At 47.2% G+C, this 17,065-nt stretch overlaps 1 protein-coding gene across 1 annotated transcript in view; it reads right to left on the bottom strand.

Moving 5' to 3' along the window:
- Positions 1 to 596: 596 nt before the first annotated feature.
- The window catches only part of TRIM28 (tripartite motif containing 28), a 79,226-nt gene continuing 62,757 nt past the window's right edge, over positions 597 to 17,065 (bottom strand). Inside the window, exon 17 of the mRNA XM_033960694.1 lies at positions 597 to 2,128. Coding sequence (XP_033816585.1) covers positions 1,907 to 2,128 — 222 coding nt within the window. The 3' untranslated portion in view covers positions 597 to 1,906. The remainder of the gene's footprint in view (positions 2,129 to 17,065) is intronic.

Raw genomic sequence — 17,065 nt, 5'->3', positions numbered from 1 at the left:
ACTGCAATTGCATCATCCACTCCCCAATGTTGCCAACCTGTGCATTATTTATGAAATGACCCTCATATATTATAAAAAATTTAGGCAGTATACAAGACATGAAAACGAAAGGAACTAAAATTTCAATATCTGGGGGCCACTGACAACTTATTGCAATGATTAGACACCATTTTCCATTGCAAGTACATTTATAATATGGGGGAGGGGGTGGTATAAAGTTCTATTTAAGGTTTCATCATTAGATAAGAATGTAATATTTATACAAACTTTATGATTAAAAGTTTTGTGGGAAGGGTGGGTGGGGAGGGAATAAATTTATGTAATTAAGATAATAGAAAGAAATTAAAGTGATATGTATAAATTTTAATGATGTAATATTGTGCACTTGATGTAAGATGAAAAATGAATAAAGACTTTGGAAAAAAAATCTGAAAGCATAAAACACAACCAATCAGCTTGGTCTGGAGTTTCTACTTGCTGTTAAAGCAGTGCAACCCACTTATCTGGACTGGTTTGAGAGACTAAGAACGCACACATTGTATTCGAGTCCATCACAATTTTCTGTCAAAAAAACCCCTGGCATTAAAAGCTCAAAATGCTTTAAGAGTCAAATTTTTATTTTTAAAAGAAACTGGGTACAAACAGGTTTCAACATAGTTCCATGAAACATGAAAGCAGCATTCTAAAAAATATACAAGCAAACACTGAATATGCAACCTGTTAAAAAAAAAAGAAAGAAAAAGTCTACTTAAAGGGGGAAAGCTTTCACCATTTTAACAGATACAAGCGTGAGATTGAGCAAGTAATTTTTAATACAAAACCATAGGGTGGGAGTGGAAAGAAATCTTTAAGTCTTTAAAGAAATGTTCACCGTTACAAAACATAGCACATAACCAAAGGCGTTTTGAGAGGGAGGGAGTGGCAGCAAAGAAGCTAATACACATGGCAAGGAGCTGCACAGTATAAGGCAAAAGCAGCTAAAGAAAAACATGTGAAACAGTTGCCACTTTCAATGGTTACAGAACAGATGTTTCTTTCCCTGCAGGTGGAAATACATTCTAGTTCCCTTCACTTTGGACAGATGCAATATAACCACCTTATTTCAAGTAAGGGGGCTAGGGAATTGAGAAACTTGTATTTTATGTAAGTGGGAGTACTGAATATAAAAACAGAACAGACTAAACAGGAAATGCAAATTGTGCATCCTGAGTGAAGCAAGTCAGATTTACTTCAGCCAAGCTGCTGAACAAGCAGTTAAATAGTGACCTCGGGCAAGGAAAAATGGGCAAGATGTTACCATCCTCAGCCATATAGAAGATTGGGTTTTTCAGGATATTTGCAATGAGTATTCAAATTTACTTACATTTATATCCAAGAATTCACACAATTATCCTAAATAACCAAACCAGCCTGTGGCTCCCAAAGTCCACAATTGCCTTGTTTGAGTTATGTTCCCCCAACTTACCAGGCAGTGGGGGGCTACAGGTTTTCCTAAGTGTGAATGACAGAAGGCACAGTCTCTCAAGATAACACTGCAACCAATGATCTCTAGAACATTTACTGATGTACAAAAAATGATGCAGGCAGAGATGAAGAGAGAAAATTGTATTTACTTAGCAGTGAAAACAGATTTTTGATAGGAAGGAGGCAGGCAGGGCCTCTGCTGTATGCTACGGAGTAAACATGAAGCACAAAATGCCTACCCAATTGGTCAAGTTTTTCCTGCAAAGTTACAGCATGCCTGTCAAGATAGGAGAACAAGGAGTCTAAATATATTTTTTGAAGATCAATGACCAAAGATAAACCATTTACTCAGGAGTCTCAGCAAAGAAACTACCATTCAAATGATGGCAAGGGAGGGGTGAGTTCCGACTGAGGCAAAAAGTAAGCTTTCTGGATTCTGCTTTCATTCCTCCTCCAAGTTGCTCTTAACCACAGGGATGGCACTCTCACTGGTTGTACTAACTGGGGTACTCCTGTGTGTCAGGCTATTGCTTTCGCTCTGCTGCTCTTCCTCTGGCATCACTTCTCCCAAGATGCAGGAGAACTTTCTGTCGCCAAATTGCACGCTCAACTTGGTCTCGAAGAATGCCTGCAGTCCAATTATGGATTGCACCACCTCTTTGTCCTGTTTAGACCAAGAATATATGGATTACATACAGTAAGAAATCTGTACATGAATACAGTAAAGGACACAAACCTTTTTAACTTCCCATAACATTAAGTAGGTTACTAATATACCAAGAAACCTACCTATAAGCACTGAAGTAGTCAATAAGAAAGTTGAGTGTCTGCTGAAACAAAAATGGTTGCCTTTATCTGGGAGGTAATGGGAATTTCAATTTTAAGGTCTCCCAATAGTGAATGGTGTTGGAATGGAAATTTCTTACAAACAGAGGTTGCAAGGATTGGGACAGGGGCAGATAGTGAAGAAGTCCATGGATGAGAAAGCAGTGCTCACCAATCTTGACAACTACAATACCAATATTCATGATTACTGAAAGCATGCAACCTCCAACAGATGAATAACAATGACATCCTAAATAGCATTCACTTAGGTTGTGATCCCAAACACACTTTAGAGCAGTGGTCTCAAACTCAAACCCTTTGCAGGGCCACATTTTAGATTTGTATGTACTTGGAGGGCCTCAGAAAAAAATAGTTCATGTTTTATTAAAGAAATTATAATTTTGCATTAGGTAAAACTCTTTCTAGTTTATATATCTTTCCTTTAGGTTAAAAGTCTTAATAATAATATTGTAATTTATAGCTAAAGAGACATATGATCAAGAAACTGTTTTATTTTACTTTTGTGATTATGATAAACATACAGAGGGCCTCAAAATAGTACCTGGCGGGCTGCAAGTTTGAGACCACTGCTTTAGAGTGACAACCCACAGTTTGGGAACCTATAGGTTGGAGCAAATGGCACTGGAAAGGTAAAGCTAGCCTGAATGATAAGTTAAAGAATTGGTGGATGGTGTGCTCTGATGATGTTGTTAGGAAAAGTAAGAAAACATCAAATGAGTAGTTCTCATTCTCCCTCATCTACTGGTAGGCAGGCATATATCCACTCGTCAGGAAAGGTCTGGAGAAACAACGAATGCGGTTTTGTCTGTCCACCACAATAGCTCTGGCTGAAAAAGGGAGACGGACAAGGACTCGCTGCAATGGATGTATGAGAATCTGGGGCCATAAGATCACCAGGTAACTGTCATAAAGCCCAAAAGCTGAATCCCATGCTCTGGGAGCCACTTGGGCACAAAATCTATGCTTTGGCTACCTGCTCCTGCCTCAAATTAGTAAGTAAGCACATGCCCAGGACTTCCAATTCCTGAGTCAGCTAGGGATGCCTCTTCAAAGTTGATGACCCAGTCAAGGCTCTGCTGTACCAGAATCACACAGAACCACTGAAGCTACCTGTGCCAAGGCAAATTAGGATGTTAAAGTAGGTCACCGCCGAGGATGGGGTTGATAGGTGATGTTAGGAATTAGAAAAGAGATGGTAAATAAGAAAGGCCACAGTGCCTCTATCGCACATTAATTGACCACTTCCACTCGGATGGGACCACTGGCTCTGGACTGGACTATTCGCGCAAGGAGCACTCAAGTCATGTAGGCTAGCATCTGGGACAGAGATGGAGGATTTAACCACCAGGCCAGACTGTTCTGAGCCTCAGTCGTCCAAGGGAGCCAAACATGCAGCAGATCTCTCTGCAGACTTGAGTGAAATAAGTGCATCCTGTAGCAGGCACAGGTGGACCCTCGCCCAGGGACCCACATCTATGGTCACAGCCATAGACCCCCCAGGACCTGCAGGTTCTGCCAGGCTGTTGGGAGCTGGAGTCTCCAGGAAGGCACGTATCAGCTGGCAAAGCTTCTCCTGGCACGAGTTGGGTAGAAACACCTTGTTCAGCCCATGGTAAAGCAGACCCCCAAGTATTCCAAGTCCTGTGTCAGAATGAGCTGGCTTTTCCAAAAGATTATCACCCAGCTGAGGCGTTGAAAACAGCTAAAAAACCTGGCGAACCACCCGACACCCTGACCACCTGACTCTAATGAGCCAGTCATCCAGATATGGATGGATTTGTATTTTGAGTTTTCCGTAAGTGGGCTGCCACTACCATCACTTTGGTGAAGGTCTTGGGCACTGTCAACTCGAAGGATAAGGCTGCAAACTGGAAGTGCTTCTGCAGAACACAGAACCTCTGATATTTTCTGTACTCTGAAAAAAATGGAGATTTGAAGATAGGTCTCAGTCAAATTCAGAGAAGCTAGAAATTCCCCAGGAGCCACCAAAGCGAGCACAGACTGCATTGTTTCCATTCTGAAGCAGGGAACCTTGAGGGATGCATTGACCGCCTTGAGATCCAAGATCTGTCTTCAGTCTTTGGAGCCTCTTTGGCACAATGAAGTATTAATAGAGTACCCGCAGGAGCCCGAGTGACTCTGGGATAGATTTTATGGCCATAATGTGCAGCAACCTTTGGACTGTGATCTCCACCCGAGCCGCCTTGTCTGTTTTAAATTCTTTATTCATTTTTGCACATTACAACAAGTGTAGCAGATAAACTCATATGAACTTATAAATACACACTTGATTAACTCTCATATAACACTTTAAGTATAACATTTCATTACAAATTAATATTCTATAATATTTAAACTATTCTTATTAAATAGAAAAACCTCCCCTCCCATCCCAATATTACAGACAAGTACCATTACAATGAAACTATTGATATATCATATATTATGAAATAATAAAAATAACCCCCCCCCCCATATTTCCCCTCTATTCAAATATCTTATCTTGGGAAAAGTTTATCATTCATTACAAAAATCTGTTAATGGTCCCCATATCTTCTGAAATTTACCAAAATAACCTTTTTGTGTCGCTATTGTACATTCCATTTTGTATATATGACATACAGAATTCCACCAAAAGTTATAATTTAACCTGTCATACTTTTTCCAATTGTATGTTATTTGCTGTATTGCTACTCCAGTCAAAATAAATAAAATTTTGTTATTATTTGACGAGATTTGACTCCCCAGGGAGTCCAGAAAGAGCTCTGAATAAAGACCAATAAATCGAGTTTGTAGCCATCTCAAAGAATAACCAGGACCCAGCGATCAGAGGTGGTGGCCATCCACTCTTTCAGGAAGGCCGAAAAGCACAGTTACTTACCGTAACAGGTGTTATCCAGGGACAGCAGGCAGATATTCTTAACACATGGGTGACGTCACCGACGGAGCCCTCGGTACGGACCTTTTTAACTAGAAGTTTCTAGTTGGCCGCACCGCACGTGCGCGAGTGCCTTCCCGCCCGACGTAGGAGTGCGTGGTCCCCAGTTAGGATAAGCCAGCTAAGAAGCCAACCCGGGGAGGTGGGTGGGACGTAAGAATATCTGCCTGCTGTCCCTGGATAACACCTGTTACGGTAAGTAACTGTGCTTTATCCCAGGACAAGCAGGCAGCATATTCTTAACACATGGGTGACCTCCAAGCTAACAAAGAGGGAGGGGGGATGGTTGGCCACCATGAAAATAAATTCTGTAACACCGATTGGCCGAAGTGACCATCCCGTCTGGAAAAGGCATCCAGACAGTAGTGAGTAGTGAACGTGTGAACTGAGGACCAAGTGGCAGCCTTGCAGATTTCCTCGATGGGCGTGGAACGGAGGAAAGCTACAGAAGCAGCCATAGCTCGGACTCTGTGGGCCGTGACAGCACCTTCCAGTGAGAGACCGGCCCGAGCATAGCAGAATGCAATACAGGCAGCAAGCCAATTTGAAAGTGTCCGTTTGGAGACAGGACGACCCAAACGGTTGGGATCGAAAGACAAAAATAGCTGAGGGGATGTATGGTGAGCTCTGGTACGATCAAGGTAGTAAGCAAGGGCACGCTTACAGTCCAGCGTGTGCAGCGCCTGTTCCCCAGGGTGCGAGTGAGGCTTAGGGAAGAAGACGGGCAGCACAATGGACTGGTTGAGGTGAAAAGCCGAGACCACCTTGGGAAGGAATTTAGGGTGGGTACGCAGAACAACCTTGTCATGGTGAAAAACAGTGAACGGTGGGTCAGCAACCAGTGCATGTAGTTCGCTAACTCTCCTGGCAGAGGTGATGGCAATTAGGAAAAGAACCTTCCAGGTAAGAAGCCTGAGCGAAGTTGTGGCAAGAGGCTCAAACGGAGGTTTCATGAGTGCTGAGAGAACTACATTCAGGTCCCAGACGACAGGAGGAGGCTTGAGAGGCGGCTTGATATTGAAGAGCCCTCTCATAAATCTGGAAACCAGAGGATGAGCCGTGAGGGGTTTTCCGAGGATAGGCTCATGAAACGCAGTGATGGCACTGAGGTGGACTCTGATGGAGGTAGTTTTGAGGCCAGCGTTGGACAGCGAGAGCAAATATTCCAATACAGTTTCCACCGCTAAGGAGGTGGGTTCCTGATGATGCCGGAGACACCACGAGGAGAATCTGGTCCATTTCTGATGGTAACATTGGAGGGTGGCCGGTTTCCTGGAGGCGTCCAAGACGAGGCGGACCGGCTGAGATAGATTCTCTGGAGAGGTCAGCCCGAGAGAAACCAAGCTGTCAGGTGGAGCGAAGACAGATTGGGATGCAGTAGAGACTGATGCTGCTGTGTAAGTAGAGTAGGAAACACAGGAAGAGGAATGGGCTCCCTGGAGCTGAGTTGGAGCAGGAGGGAGAACCAGTGTTGTCGAGGCCACCGAGGGGCGATGAGAATCATGGTGGCGTTGTCCCTGCGGAGCTTGGACAAGGTCCGCAACATCAGAGGAAGTGGAGGGAAGGCATACAGGAACCGGTCCCTCCAATCGAGCAGGAATGCATCCGGGGACAGACGGTGAGGAGAGAAGAGTCTGGAACAGAAGAGGGGCAGTTGATGATTGTGAGATGCTGCAAAGAGGTCCACCTGCGGCGTGCCCCATCGAGCAAAGATGGAGAGCAGAGTCGGAGGGTCCAACGTCCACTCGTGAGGTTGAAGGATGCGGCTGAGATTGTCGGCCAGGGAGTTCTGTTCGCCCTGGATATATACCGCCCTGAGGAAGAGATTGCGGTCTGTGGCCCAGGTCCAGATGCGCAGAGCCTCCAAACAAAGGGGGCGAGATCCGGTGCCGCCTTGTTTGTTTATGTAGTACATGGCGACTTGATTGTCTGTGCACAGGAGGAGGACTTGAGGACAAAGGAGATGTTGGAAAGCCTTGAGGGCATAGAACATGGCTCTGAGTTCCAGGAAATTTATGTGATGACGACGCTCCTGTGGGGTCCAAAGTCCCTGGGTGCGTAGATCTCCCAGGTGAGCTCCCCACGCATAGGGGGATGCATCCGTGGTGATGATCATAGAGTGAGGGGGTAGATGAAAAAGAAGACCCCTGGAAAGATTTGAGGAGTTCAACCACCATTGGAGAGATTGCTGAAGAGATGATGTCACAGCGATGGGATGAGAAAGAAGATCTGTAGTCTGTGACCATTGGTTGGCGAGGGTCCACTGAGGTGTGCGAAGGTGGAGACGTGCCAGAGGAAGGACATGCACCGTCGAGGCCATGTGACCCAGAAGGACCATCATCTGACGGGCAGGAATGGAGGGATGCAGAAGCACCTGACGACAGAGGTGGAGCAGGGTTTGCTGACGATCGGAGGGGAGAAAAGCCCTCATTAGTGTGGTGTCCAGAACTGCTCCAATGAACTGAAGTCGCTGGGTGGGAAGCAGATGCGACTTGGGGTAGTTGATCTCGAACCCCAGGAGGTGGAGGAGAGAGATGGTGTGATGAGTAGCCTGTAGCACAAGTTGAGACGTAGGTGCTTTCACCAACCAATCGTCCAAATAGGGGAACACCTGGAGGTTGTGAGACCTGAGAAAGGCCGCCACTACTATAAGGCACTTGGTGAAGACCCTGGGTGAGGAAGCGAGGCCGAACGGTAGCACCTTGTACTGATAGTGGTGGTGCAGCACCTGGAACCGCAGGTAGCGGCGAGAATTCTGATTGATGGAGATGTGAGTGTAGGCCTCTTTGAGGTCCAGGGAACATAGTCAGTCGTGTTGAGAAAGAAGAGGGTAGAGCGTGGCAAGGGAGAGCATTCTGAACTTCTCCTTGACCAGACACTTGTTGAGGTCCCTGAGATCGAGAATGGGACGGAGGTCTCCCGTCTTTTTGGGTACCAGGAAGTAGCGGGAGTAGAATCCCTGACCCCTTTGATCTGGAGGTACTTCTTCGATGGCATTGAGAAGGAGGAGGGATTGAACCTCCCTCAGGAGGAGGGGGGTTTGAGATGAGTGTGAAGCAGACTCTACGGGAAGATTGTCCGGTGGAAGAGTCTGGAAATTGAGAGAGTAGCCGTGGCGGATGATGTTGAGGACCCACTGGTCCGATGTGATGACCTCCCAACGGCTGGAGAATATGGTGAGACGACCTCCGATTGGTTGTGGAAGAGGTAGCGAGGGTGGATGACTGGCTATGCCCTGGAGAGAAGAGTCAAAAGGGCTGGGATTGCTTAGCAGGCTGAAGAGGCTTGGAGGGTTGAGTGGTCTGAGAACGAGCCTGGGCATGGTGCTGCTGTTGACGGGGCCGCCGAGGTTGTTGAGGAGGCGGATTGAGTGGCCTGGCTGAGAACCTGCGCTGATAAGATGACTGAGGTCGATAAGGTCGGGCAGGCGGAGCCTTCTTTTTTGGTTTGATCAGGGTGTCCCACCTTGTTTCATGGGCGGAGAGTTTCTGGGTGGTGGAATCCAGTGACTCTCCAAAAAGTTCATCCCCGAGACAGGGGGCATTGGCTAGACGGTCCTGGTGGTTGATGTCCAGGTCGGAGACTCTCAGCCAGGCCAAGCGGCGCATGGCAACGGCCATGGCAGAGGCACGGGAGGTGAGCTCGAACGAGTCGTATATCGAGCGGACCATAAACTTGCGCAGCTGAAGAAGGCCAGAGATGTGCTGTTGGAACAGCGGGACCTTGCGCTCCGGGAGGTATTTCTGAAGGGCAGACAGCTGCTGAACCAAATGTTTCATGTAAAATGAAAAATGGAATGAATAATTATTTGCCCTGTTGGCCAGCATGGCATTCTGGTAGAGCCTCTTGCCAAACTTGTCCATGGTCTTACCCTCTCTGCCAGGAGGGGTAGAGGCATAGACACTGGAGCCCTGAGTCTTTTTCAAGGTGGATTCAACAAGAAGGGACTCATGGGGCAATTGAGACTTGTCGAACCCTGGAATAGGGATGACTCGATAGAGGTTGTCCAGTTTACGTGGAGCCCCCGGTACCGTAAGGGGATTCTCTAAGTTTTTGTAAAAGGTCTCCCGTAGGATGTCATGCACGGGGAGCTTGAGGAACTCTTTAGGAGGCTGTTCGAAATCTAAAGCCTCCAGGAAGGCTTGAGACTTCTTTGAGTCAGATTCTAAAGGAAGGGACAGGGCTGCAGACATTTCCCTCAGAAATTTAGAAAAGGAGGACTGCTCCGGTTTGGAGGTGGCATCGGGTGCCGACGGGTCCTCCTCAGATGAGGAGGGATCCTCCTCGGTACCGAGAGGGGTTTCCTCCCATAAGTCAGGGTCCCGGACCTCTGGTGCATGTCGAGACACCGGGGTGGAAGGTGAGGTATGGCGGGTTTTGGATAAAGATTTTCCAGACCGCACCGAAACGGTACCAGGAGAGGAAGACCGGCGTCGATCCCGGTCCCGGGAAGAATGACGCACTGCTTGGTGCCGAGGAGGATCCGATGTGGTATGGGAGTGCACCACTGGATGGGCATGAAGCTGCTCAGCCGAAAGAATCGGCATGGAAGTATTGATGGGTACCGAAGGGGTGGATACCGGGGGCTCGGTACGGGGCTCGGGCCGGTCTGGTACCGGAAGGAGCGGTGCCAGGATAGTGGGCAACAGGTGTTTGAGCTGCTGCTGCAATTGTTCCTGGAGTTGAGCCTTTAAGATGGCCGAGATACGGTCATCTAGGGGTGGCATCGGAACCGCTTTCTTTTTCTTCGGTTCCTTAGATGCCGCTCCACGCCCCGACGAGGCACTCACCGAGATCGGGGCGGAGCGCTTGTGGGACCGGTGCGATGCCGGCAAGGTCGGCGTCGCCACCGTAGTAGGAGGGCGCTCAAGGGAAGAGGAAGGCTTCTTAGCCGGCTTACCTGGCGCCAGAGACGCCGATGTGGGGTCGGGCGGTGTCGAGGTAGACGGTGCCGATTTCTGTGGTACCGTTGTCGATGTCGAGGAGTCCATCGCCGACCCGGTGCCGAAGAGGAGAGTTTGTTGAATTCTTCGGTTTTTAAGGGTTCTCTTTTGAAGAGTGGCACAGCGGGTGCAGGAATCCGCCCGATGCTCCGGACCCAAACACTGCAAACACCAATTGTGTGGGTCAGTGAGGGAGATCGGGCGTGCACACCGCTGGCACTTTTTAAAACCGACCTGCGGGGGCATGAAGGGGAAAACGGCCTCCGCAAAATCGAACCCCGAGGCCTGTATAATGGCAACAGGCTCCGCCGGGGCAAAACGAAAAAAGGGGAAAAAAAGCAAAGTTTTTTTTTTTTTTTTTTTTTTACAAAGCAAAGAAAAAAGAAACCCGAAGGCAAAGGAAGATAAAAAATGGAAAAAAGCACGAGCGGGAAGGCAAAAAGTGGTTTCAACGGCCGTTGAAAAAACACACGCGTCTTCTTCGCTCCGCGGAAACGAAGAAACTGGGGACCACGCACTCCTACGTCGGGCGGGAAGGCACTCGCGCACGCGCGGTGCGGCCAACTAGAAACTTCTAGTTAAAAAGGTCCGTACCGAGGGCTCCGTCGGTGACGTCACCCATGTGTTAAGAATATGCTGCCTGCTTGTCCTGGGATAAGCCGCCTTCCCGATTTGCGGAGGGCCGACTGAAGACCTGGTGTCATAAAATTGTTTCTTTGAGGTTGATGCAGAGTGGATACACGAAGACTATGGACGCCGGGTAACAGCAAACCACCGTTTGACTGCTAGGATCTCTGACTTTAGGTGCCCCCATAGTACTGATGGGAACGTCTGGAGGGACGAAAACTAGAATTCTATTGGGGTCTGCCATCTGGCAAGGACTTGGGTTTATGGTCCTGCACACTAGCCATGTCGTCCAGACCTTTACCAAACAGTAATTGCTTTTTAAAGGCAGTTTACTGAGGGTCTCCTTGGAAAATGAGTCACCAGACCACTGCCAGATCCACAACATTCTACACAGAGAGATAAGAGTATGTTGAGAGCTTGCTCACCACTCCAAAGAGATCATACAAGGCATCTGACACAATCCACGCCTGAAATTAAAAAGGGAAGATTCTGAAGCACAATAGTGTCAGGATCATGGCAAAGTTTTGAGTGGCAAGCTCAGGCTCCAAAGGAAGTAGCCATGGCTACTTTCAGCCCAGAGGCCGCAGAGTCAAAACTATTTGAGGACAAAGCCAATCCTACGATCCTGTGCATCTTTCAGCACAACCCCTCGTTCATTACGGAGAGAAGTATGCTTGGTAACCTGTGCCACCAAGGAATCAACTTTCAGGGACACAAAATACCAATTAAACATGTCTGCCATTGGGTAGAGTTAGGACATGGCTCTAGTTACTCTCAGAGGACCTTCCAGCACTTTCCATTCTACACGAAGCAACAGACCGATACATAAAGACAGTAAGTAAACGCAGGAGAAACAAGACTCCAATGGTTCAGTAAAGAAATTTCAGACCTAGTTAAACAGAAAAAAGACGCATTTATCACCTACAAACATTTAGGCAGAGAGGGGGCAAAAGAGGACTATCTAGACAGATCTAAAGCTGTCAAAACAGCAGTCAGAGAGGCCAAACTCCGAATGGAGGAAGAGCTAGCTCAGAAAATTAAGAAAGGGGATAAATCTTTCTTCAGCTATATTAGTGACAGGAAAAGAAACAAAGATGGGATAGTATGCCTGAAGCAATCGGACGGTAACTTTGCGGAATCAGATTCTGAGAAGGCAGAACTACTAAACCAATACTTCTGTTCAGTGTTCACCCGCGAAGTGCCGGGAGCTGGTCCACAGCTGCAGACGGGAGATAACCAGAAAGACCCGTTTCAAGATTTCGAATTTACACCCAGTAGCGTCTATGACGAACTATCAAGACTCAAAGTAAACAAAGCCATGGGACCAGATAACCTACACCCCAGAATGCTCAGGGAGTTAAAGGAAGTCCTGGCTGAACCATTATCTGTTTTTTTCAATCTTTCCCTAAGCACAGGAAGGGTCCCCTTGGACTGAAAAACTGCCAACGTAATCCCACTCCACAAAAAAGGCTGCAGGACAGAGACAGCAAACTACAGACCAGTGAGTCTCACGTCTATAGTGTGTAAACTCATGGAAACACTGATCAAACAGAATATTGACACAATCCTAGACGAAGAAAAACTGCGTGATCCACACCAACACGGGTTCACCCAGGGAAGATCCTGCCAATCTAATCTGATTAGCTTTTTTGACTGGGTTACTAGACAACTGGACGCCAGAGAGTCACTGGACATGGTATATTTGGACTTCAGTAAAGCATTTGATAGCGTCCCTCATCGAAGATTACTGAACAAGCTGAAATCGATAGGATTAGGAGACACTAACTACATGGGTTGGGGATTGGCTGAGCGGTAGACTTCAGAAGGTGGTGGTGAACGGTACCCCATCCGAAGCATCGGACGTGATCAGTGGAGTGCCGCAGGGCTCGGTCCTGGGCCCGATTCTATTCAACTTATTCATAAGAGATATGACGCAGGGACTTAGAGGAAGGGTATCACTGTTCGCCGATGACGCCAAACTTTGCAACATAGTAGGCAGAAGATTATTATCTGATAATATGGCACACGACCTACTGCTTCTGGAACAATGGTCGACTACTTGGCAGCTAGGCTTCAATGCTAAAAAATGCAATATAATGCACCTGGGTAAGAGAAACCCGCGGAGAACTTATGTACTAAATGGTGAGACCTTGGTTAGGACCACGGCGGAACGCGATCTAGGAGTGATCATTAGCGAGGACATGAAGGTTGCCAATCAAGTGGAGAAGGCTTCCTCCAGGGCAAGACAAATGATGGGATGTATCCACAGAAGTTTCGTCAGCAGGAGACCTGAAGTTATGATGCCGTTGTACAGAGCCATGGTGAGGCCTCACTTAGAGTACTGTGTTCAGTTTTGGAGACCACACTACCGAAAGGACGTGCTGAGGATCGAGTCAGTACAGCGAACGGCCACCAGGATGGTCTTGGGGCTCAAGGATCTCACGTATGAAGAAAGACTAAAGAAATTGCGGCTGTACTCACTTGAGGAAAGAAGAGAACGGGGAGATATGATTGAAACGTATAAGTACATCACGGGACGCATCGAGTCAGAAGATGATATCTTCTGGCTCATGGGACCCTCGACCACCAGAGGGTATCCGCTGAAAGTCAGGGGAGGGAAGTTTCATGGCGACTCCAGGAAGTACTTCTTCACCGAGAGAGTGGTGGATCATTGGAACAGACTCCCACTCCAGGTGATAAAGGCCAGCAGCATGACGGATTTTAAGAGAAAATGGGATACTCACGTAGGATCTTTAAGGGAGTAAACTCAGGGGGGGGATACTTGGAATGGGCAGACATGGTGGGCCATAGCCCTTTTCTGCCGCTTTTTTCTATGTTTCTATTAGCATTTTTGTGATGTTCAGATGATCAGGACGAAAACTATGGCTTTATGCTACTCATGAGAGGGAGTATTCTGCCTCTGCTGACTGCCCAAACTCCAGTTTCAACTTCTGGAGAGATTTGGAAATTAACCTGAGGGCTTGAAGTCTCCGCGCCATGGGGTCCTCACTCAGGTCCAGATTGTGGAGATTGCAAGCATAGCTACATCTCCACAGTGGTGGTGCCTGCTTGTGTAAGCAAAGGCATGGTTAAGTCATCTGGATCATCCAAGTCATCAGTCAGATCATCATCCCTTGTCAATTCGGGGATTCTGGACTGAAGACCCATGTCTTAAGAAAGGGGGACCTCAAACGCCAGCAAAGATGCCAAAGGAGACATATTTGGTGCCTTTTTCTTTGCTAGATATGCCTGGAAAAGAATGTTATTAAATTCTGGGGGGGAACCCTCATCCAGAGTAGCAGATGCCTCCTAGGAAATCTTTTTTGGTGCTCTTAGATTTGCCTTCGATGCCAAATCGCAGCTGTGTTTTGCTGGGGCCACAAGTACGCCTTCCTAGGGGACAATTCTGACTTCTTGGAATGGGCATGGATGGATTGGGCAGTAGGACCCCAAAAGGTGTTGAGGGAGCCAGGGCTGACAAAACCTTACCCCCTCTTCATGCGCCGCACAGCATGGGGAACATAGCTGCTTGCAAGGCAACCATCCACTGCAAACGGGGCATGAATCCAAAGAATCCTGCCTTGTGAAGTCCATCCGAGTAGTTTTCTTGCAAAAAAAGCATGTAGAGGCAAAAAATAACTTTAAAAATCCAAGATGGCCACCTCAGGAGCAACTCAAAAGAAAATAACGCAGGGAAAAAAAAACCTTCCCCAAAACACAGCAATTTTATGGGTGAGGGGACCTAGAGTTAACGCCCAACTGCCCAAAGGAAAAATTTGGTTCTTACCTGCTAATTTTCTTTCTGTTAGATTGTAGACCAGTATAGTTCCTTTACGGATGGGTATTATACCTCACTGCTACCAGCAGGTGGAGACTGAGATCAAACTTGTACATCAGTATAGCTTCCCCTCTACTAATCCAGTCTGCCGAATAGCCAAGCAGAACCTAGGACAATTCTTCACGGAAAACAGTAAAAGACACCCTTTAGGAGTGTAAAAACAACAAACATCTTTGAACAACTGTTGGAAATAAAACATCCCCACAGCTCACCAGCTAAGCCATCGCCGCTGTTCTTAATTCTCTCCGGCCCTAGAAAAATAATAGAACCCGCAGAAAAATTCAAACTGCATGCGAGCAAAAACCTACAATCACTGCACAAAGACATATAGGGTGGGGAACTATACTGGTCTATCAAGCGATACAGAAGGAGAAATTAGGTTCTTACCTGCTAATTTTTTCTAATTTCTCCTTCTGTATCACTTGATAGACCGGTATAGTTCCTTTACGGATGGGACATTCCAAAGCAGTACCCATCAAGGGTGGGATCTCTGAAGGGCCGACACCAGAACACGTTTACCGAATACTGCGTTCTGATGCATTTGAACATCTACACGGTAGTATCTGACAAAGGAATGCAGAGAAGACCAAACTTGCAAATATCCACTGGAGGCACTAGGGAAGACTCAGCCCAAGAAGCTGCCTGACCCCTAGGGGGAATGAGCCTTGAGAAATTCTGGAACAGGCTTCTTCCTCAGAAGATAAGTGGAAGCAATAGTCTCCTCGAACCAGCACGCAATAGTAGCCTTAGAAGCGCCATCCCCTTACGAGGATCCGCTAGAAAGACAAAGAGATGATCTGATCTCCTGAGTCCTCTGCACATAAGAGCGACGGACCCAACTGACATCCAAAGTGCACAGCTGTCTTTGCTCAGAAGAGCCCTCCTGACTACCCAACACCAGGAGGACTACAGATTGATTGACATGAAAAGGAGAAACTACTTTTGGCAGAAAGAAACAGGCCTCAAGACAACCCGCTCCCTAGAAAACTCCAAGAAGGGAACCCTACAAGAGAAAGCCTGCAGCTCAGAAACATGTCTAGCTGAAGTAATGGACACCAAGAAGACCGCCTTAGGAGTAAGGTCAAAAGAACAGTCACCCAACGGTTCAAAAGGAGGGCGCACTAGAATTGAAAGAACCAGATTCAGATCCCAAGATGGAAGAGATGGCTGCACAGGAGGCCTGAGCAACTTGGCCACCCGCAAGAAGCAAATTACATCAGGAATGGCAGTCAAACACTGACCTTTCAACAACCCAAGAAAAGGCTGACAAGGCCACAAGCTGAACCCTGAGAGAAGACCAAGCCAGACCCCTATCCAGGCCATCCTGCAAAAACTCTAAGATGTTAGGCAGGGAAGCGTGAAGAGACACCACTCCACGCGCATCATACCACTCCTCAAATAGACGCCAAACTCTTACATAAGCCCAAGAGGTGGAAAACCTCCAGGACCCCAAGAGAGTTGAGATCACTTTATTTTTTTTTAAATTCTTTATTCATTTTTCCATCTTACAAATGTATAAAGAAAACATTTGAAATTGAATACATCACTTGAATTTCTCTCCTTTATAATGTTAATACATAAAGTTTACTCCCTTCCCTTAACTAATTCAATCAAATATATCATATATTCTTTTCTATTGATCTAAACAATTAATAAAATTTAGAACCCCCACCCATCCCCACATTTGCAATTGAGATCACATTATCTGAATACCTCTTCTTACCTAGGTGATCCCTTTCAAGAGCCAAGCTGTAAGACAAAAGGGACCCGGATCGAACATTGGAATGGGACCCTGCTTGTCCTGGGATAAAGCACAGTTACTTACCGTAACAGGTGTTATCCAGGGACAGCAGGCAGATATTCTCACAACCCAGCCACCTCCCCAGGTTGGCTTCTTAGCTGGCTTATCTTAAATGAGGGACCGCGCGCATACGTCGGGTGGGAGGGCACTCGCGCATGTGCGGTGCGGGCTAGCCAGAACTTTCTAAGTTCTTAGAGTGCAATTCACTCTAAAGTGTCCATACCGGGGCACCGTTAGTGGCATCATCCATCAGTGAGAAAGCAATGTTACTTACCGTAACAGTTGTTATCCAGGGACAGCAGGCAGCTATTCTCACTAGTGGGTGATGTCATCCGACAGAGCCCCGATACGGACATCTTGCAAGCATGTCTTGCTTGAAGAAACTCAGAAGTTTCGAGATGCCCGCACCGCGCATGCGCCAGTGCCTTCCCGCCCGATGTACCGGGCGCGTCTCCTCAGTTCAGGTAGCTAGCCTGAGAAGCCAACCCAGGGGAGGTGGGTGGGACGTGAGAATAGCTGCCTGCTGTCCCTGGATAACAACTGTTACGGTAAGTAACATTGCTTTATCCCAGGACAAGCAGGCAGGTATTCTCACTAGTGGGTGACCT

This window comes from Geotrypetes seraphini, chromosome 10 (assembly GCF_902459505.1).
Source record: "Geotrypetes seraphini chromosome 10, aGeoSer1.1, whole genome shotgun sequence".
Classification (NCBI taxonomy): Eukaryota; Metazoa; Chordata; class Amphibia; order Gymnophiona; family Dermophiidae; genus Geotrypetes; species Geotrypetes seraphini.
This window is presented reverse-complemented; position numbering and strand designations above follow the sequence as displayed.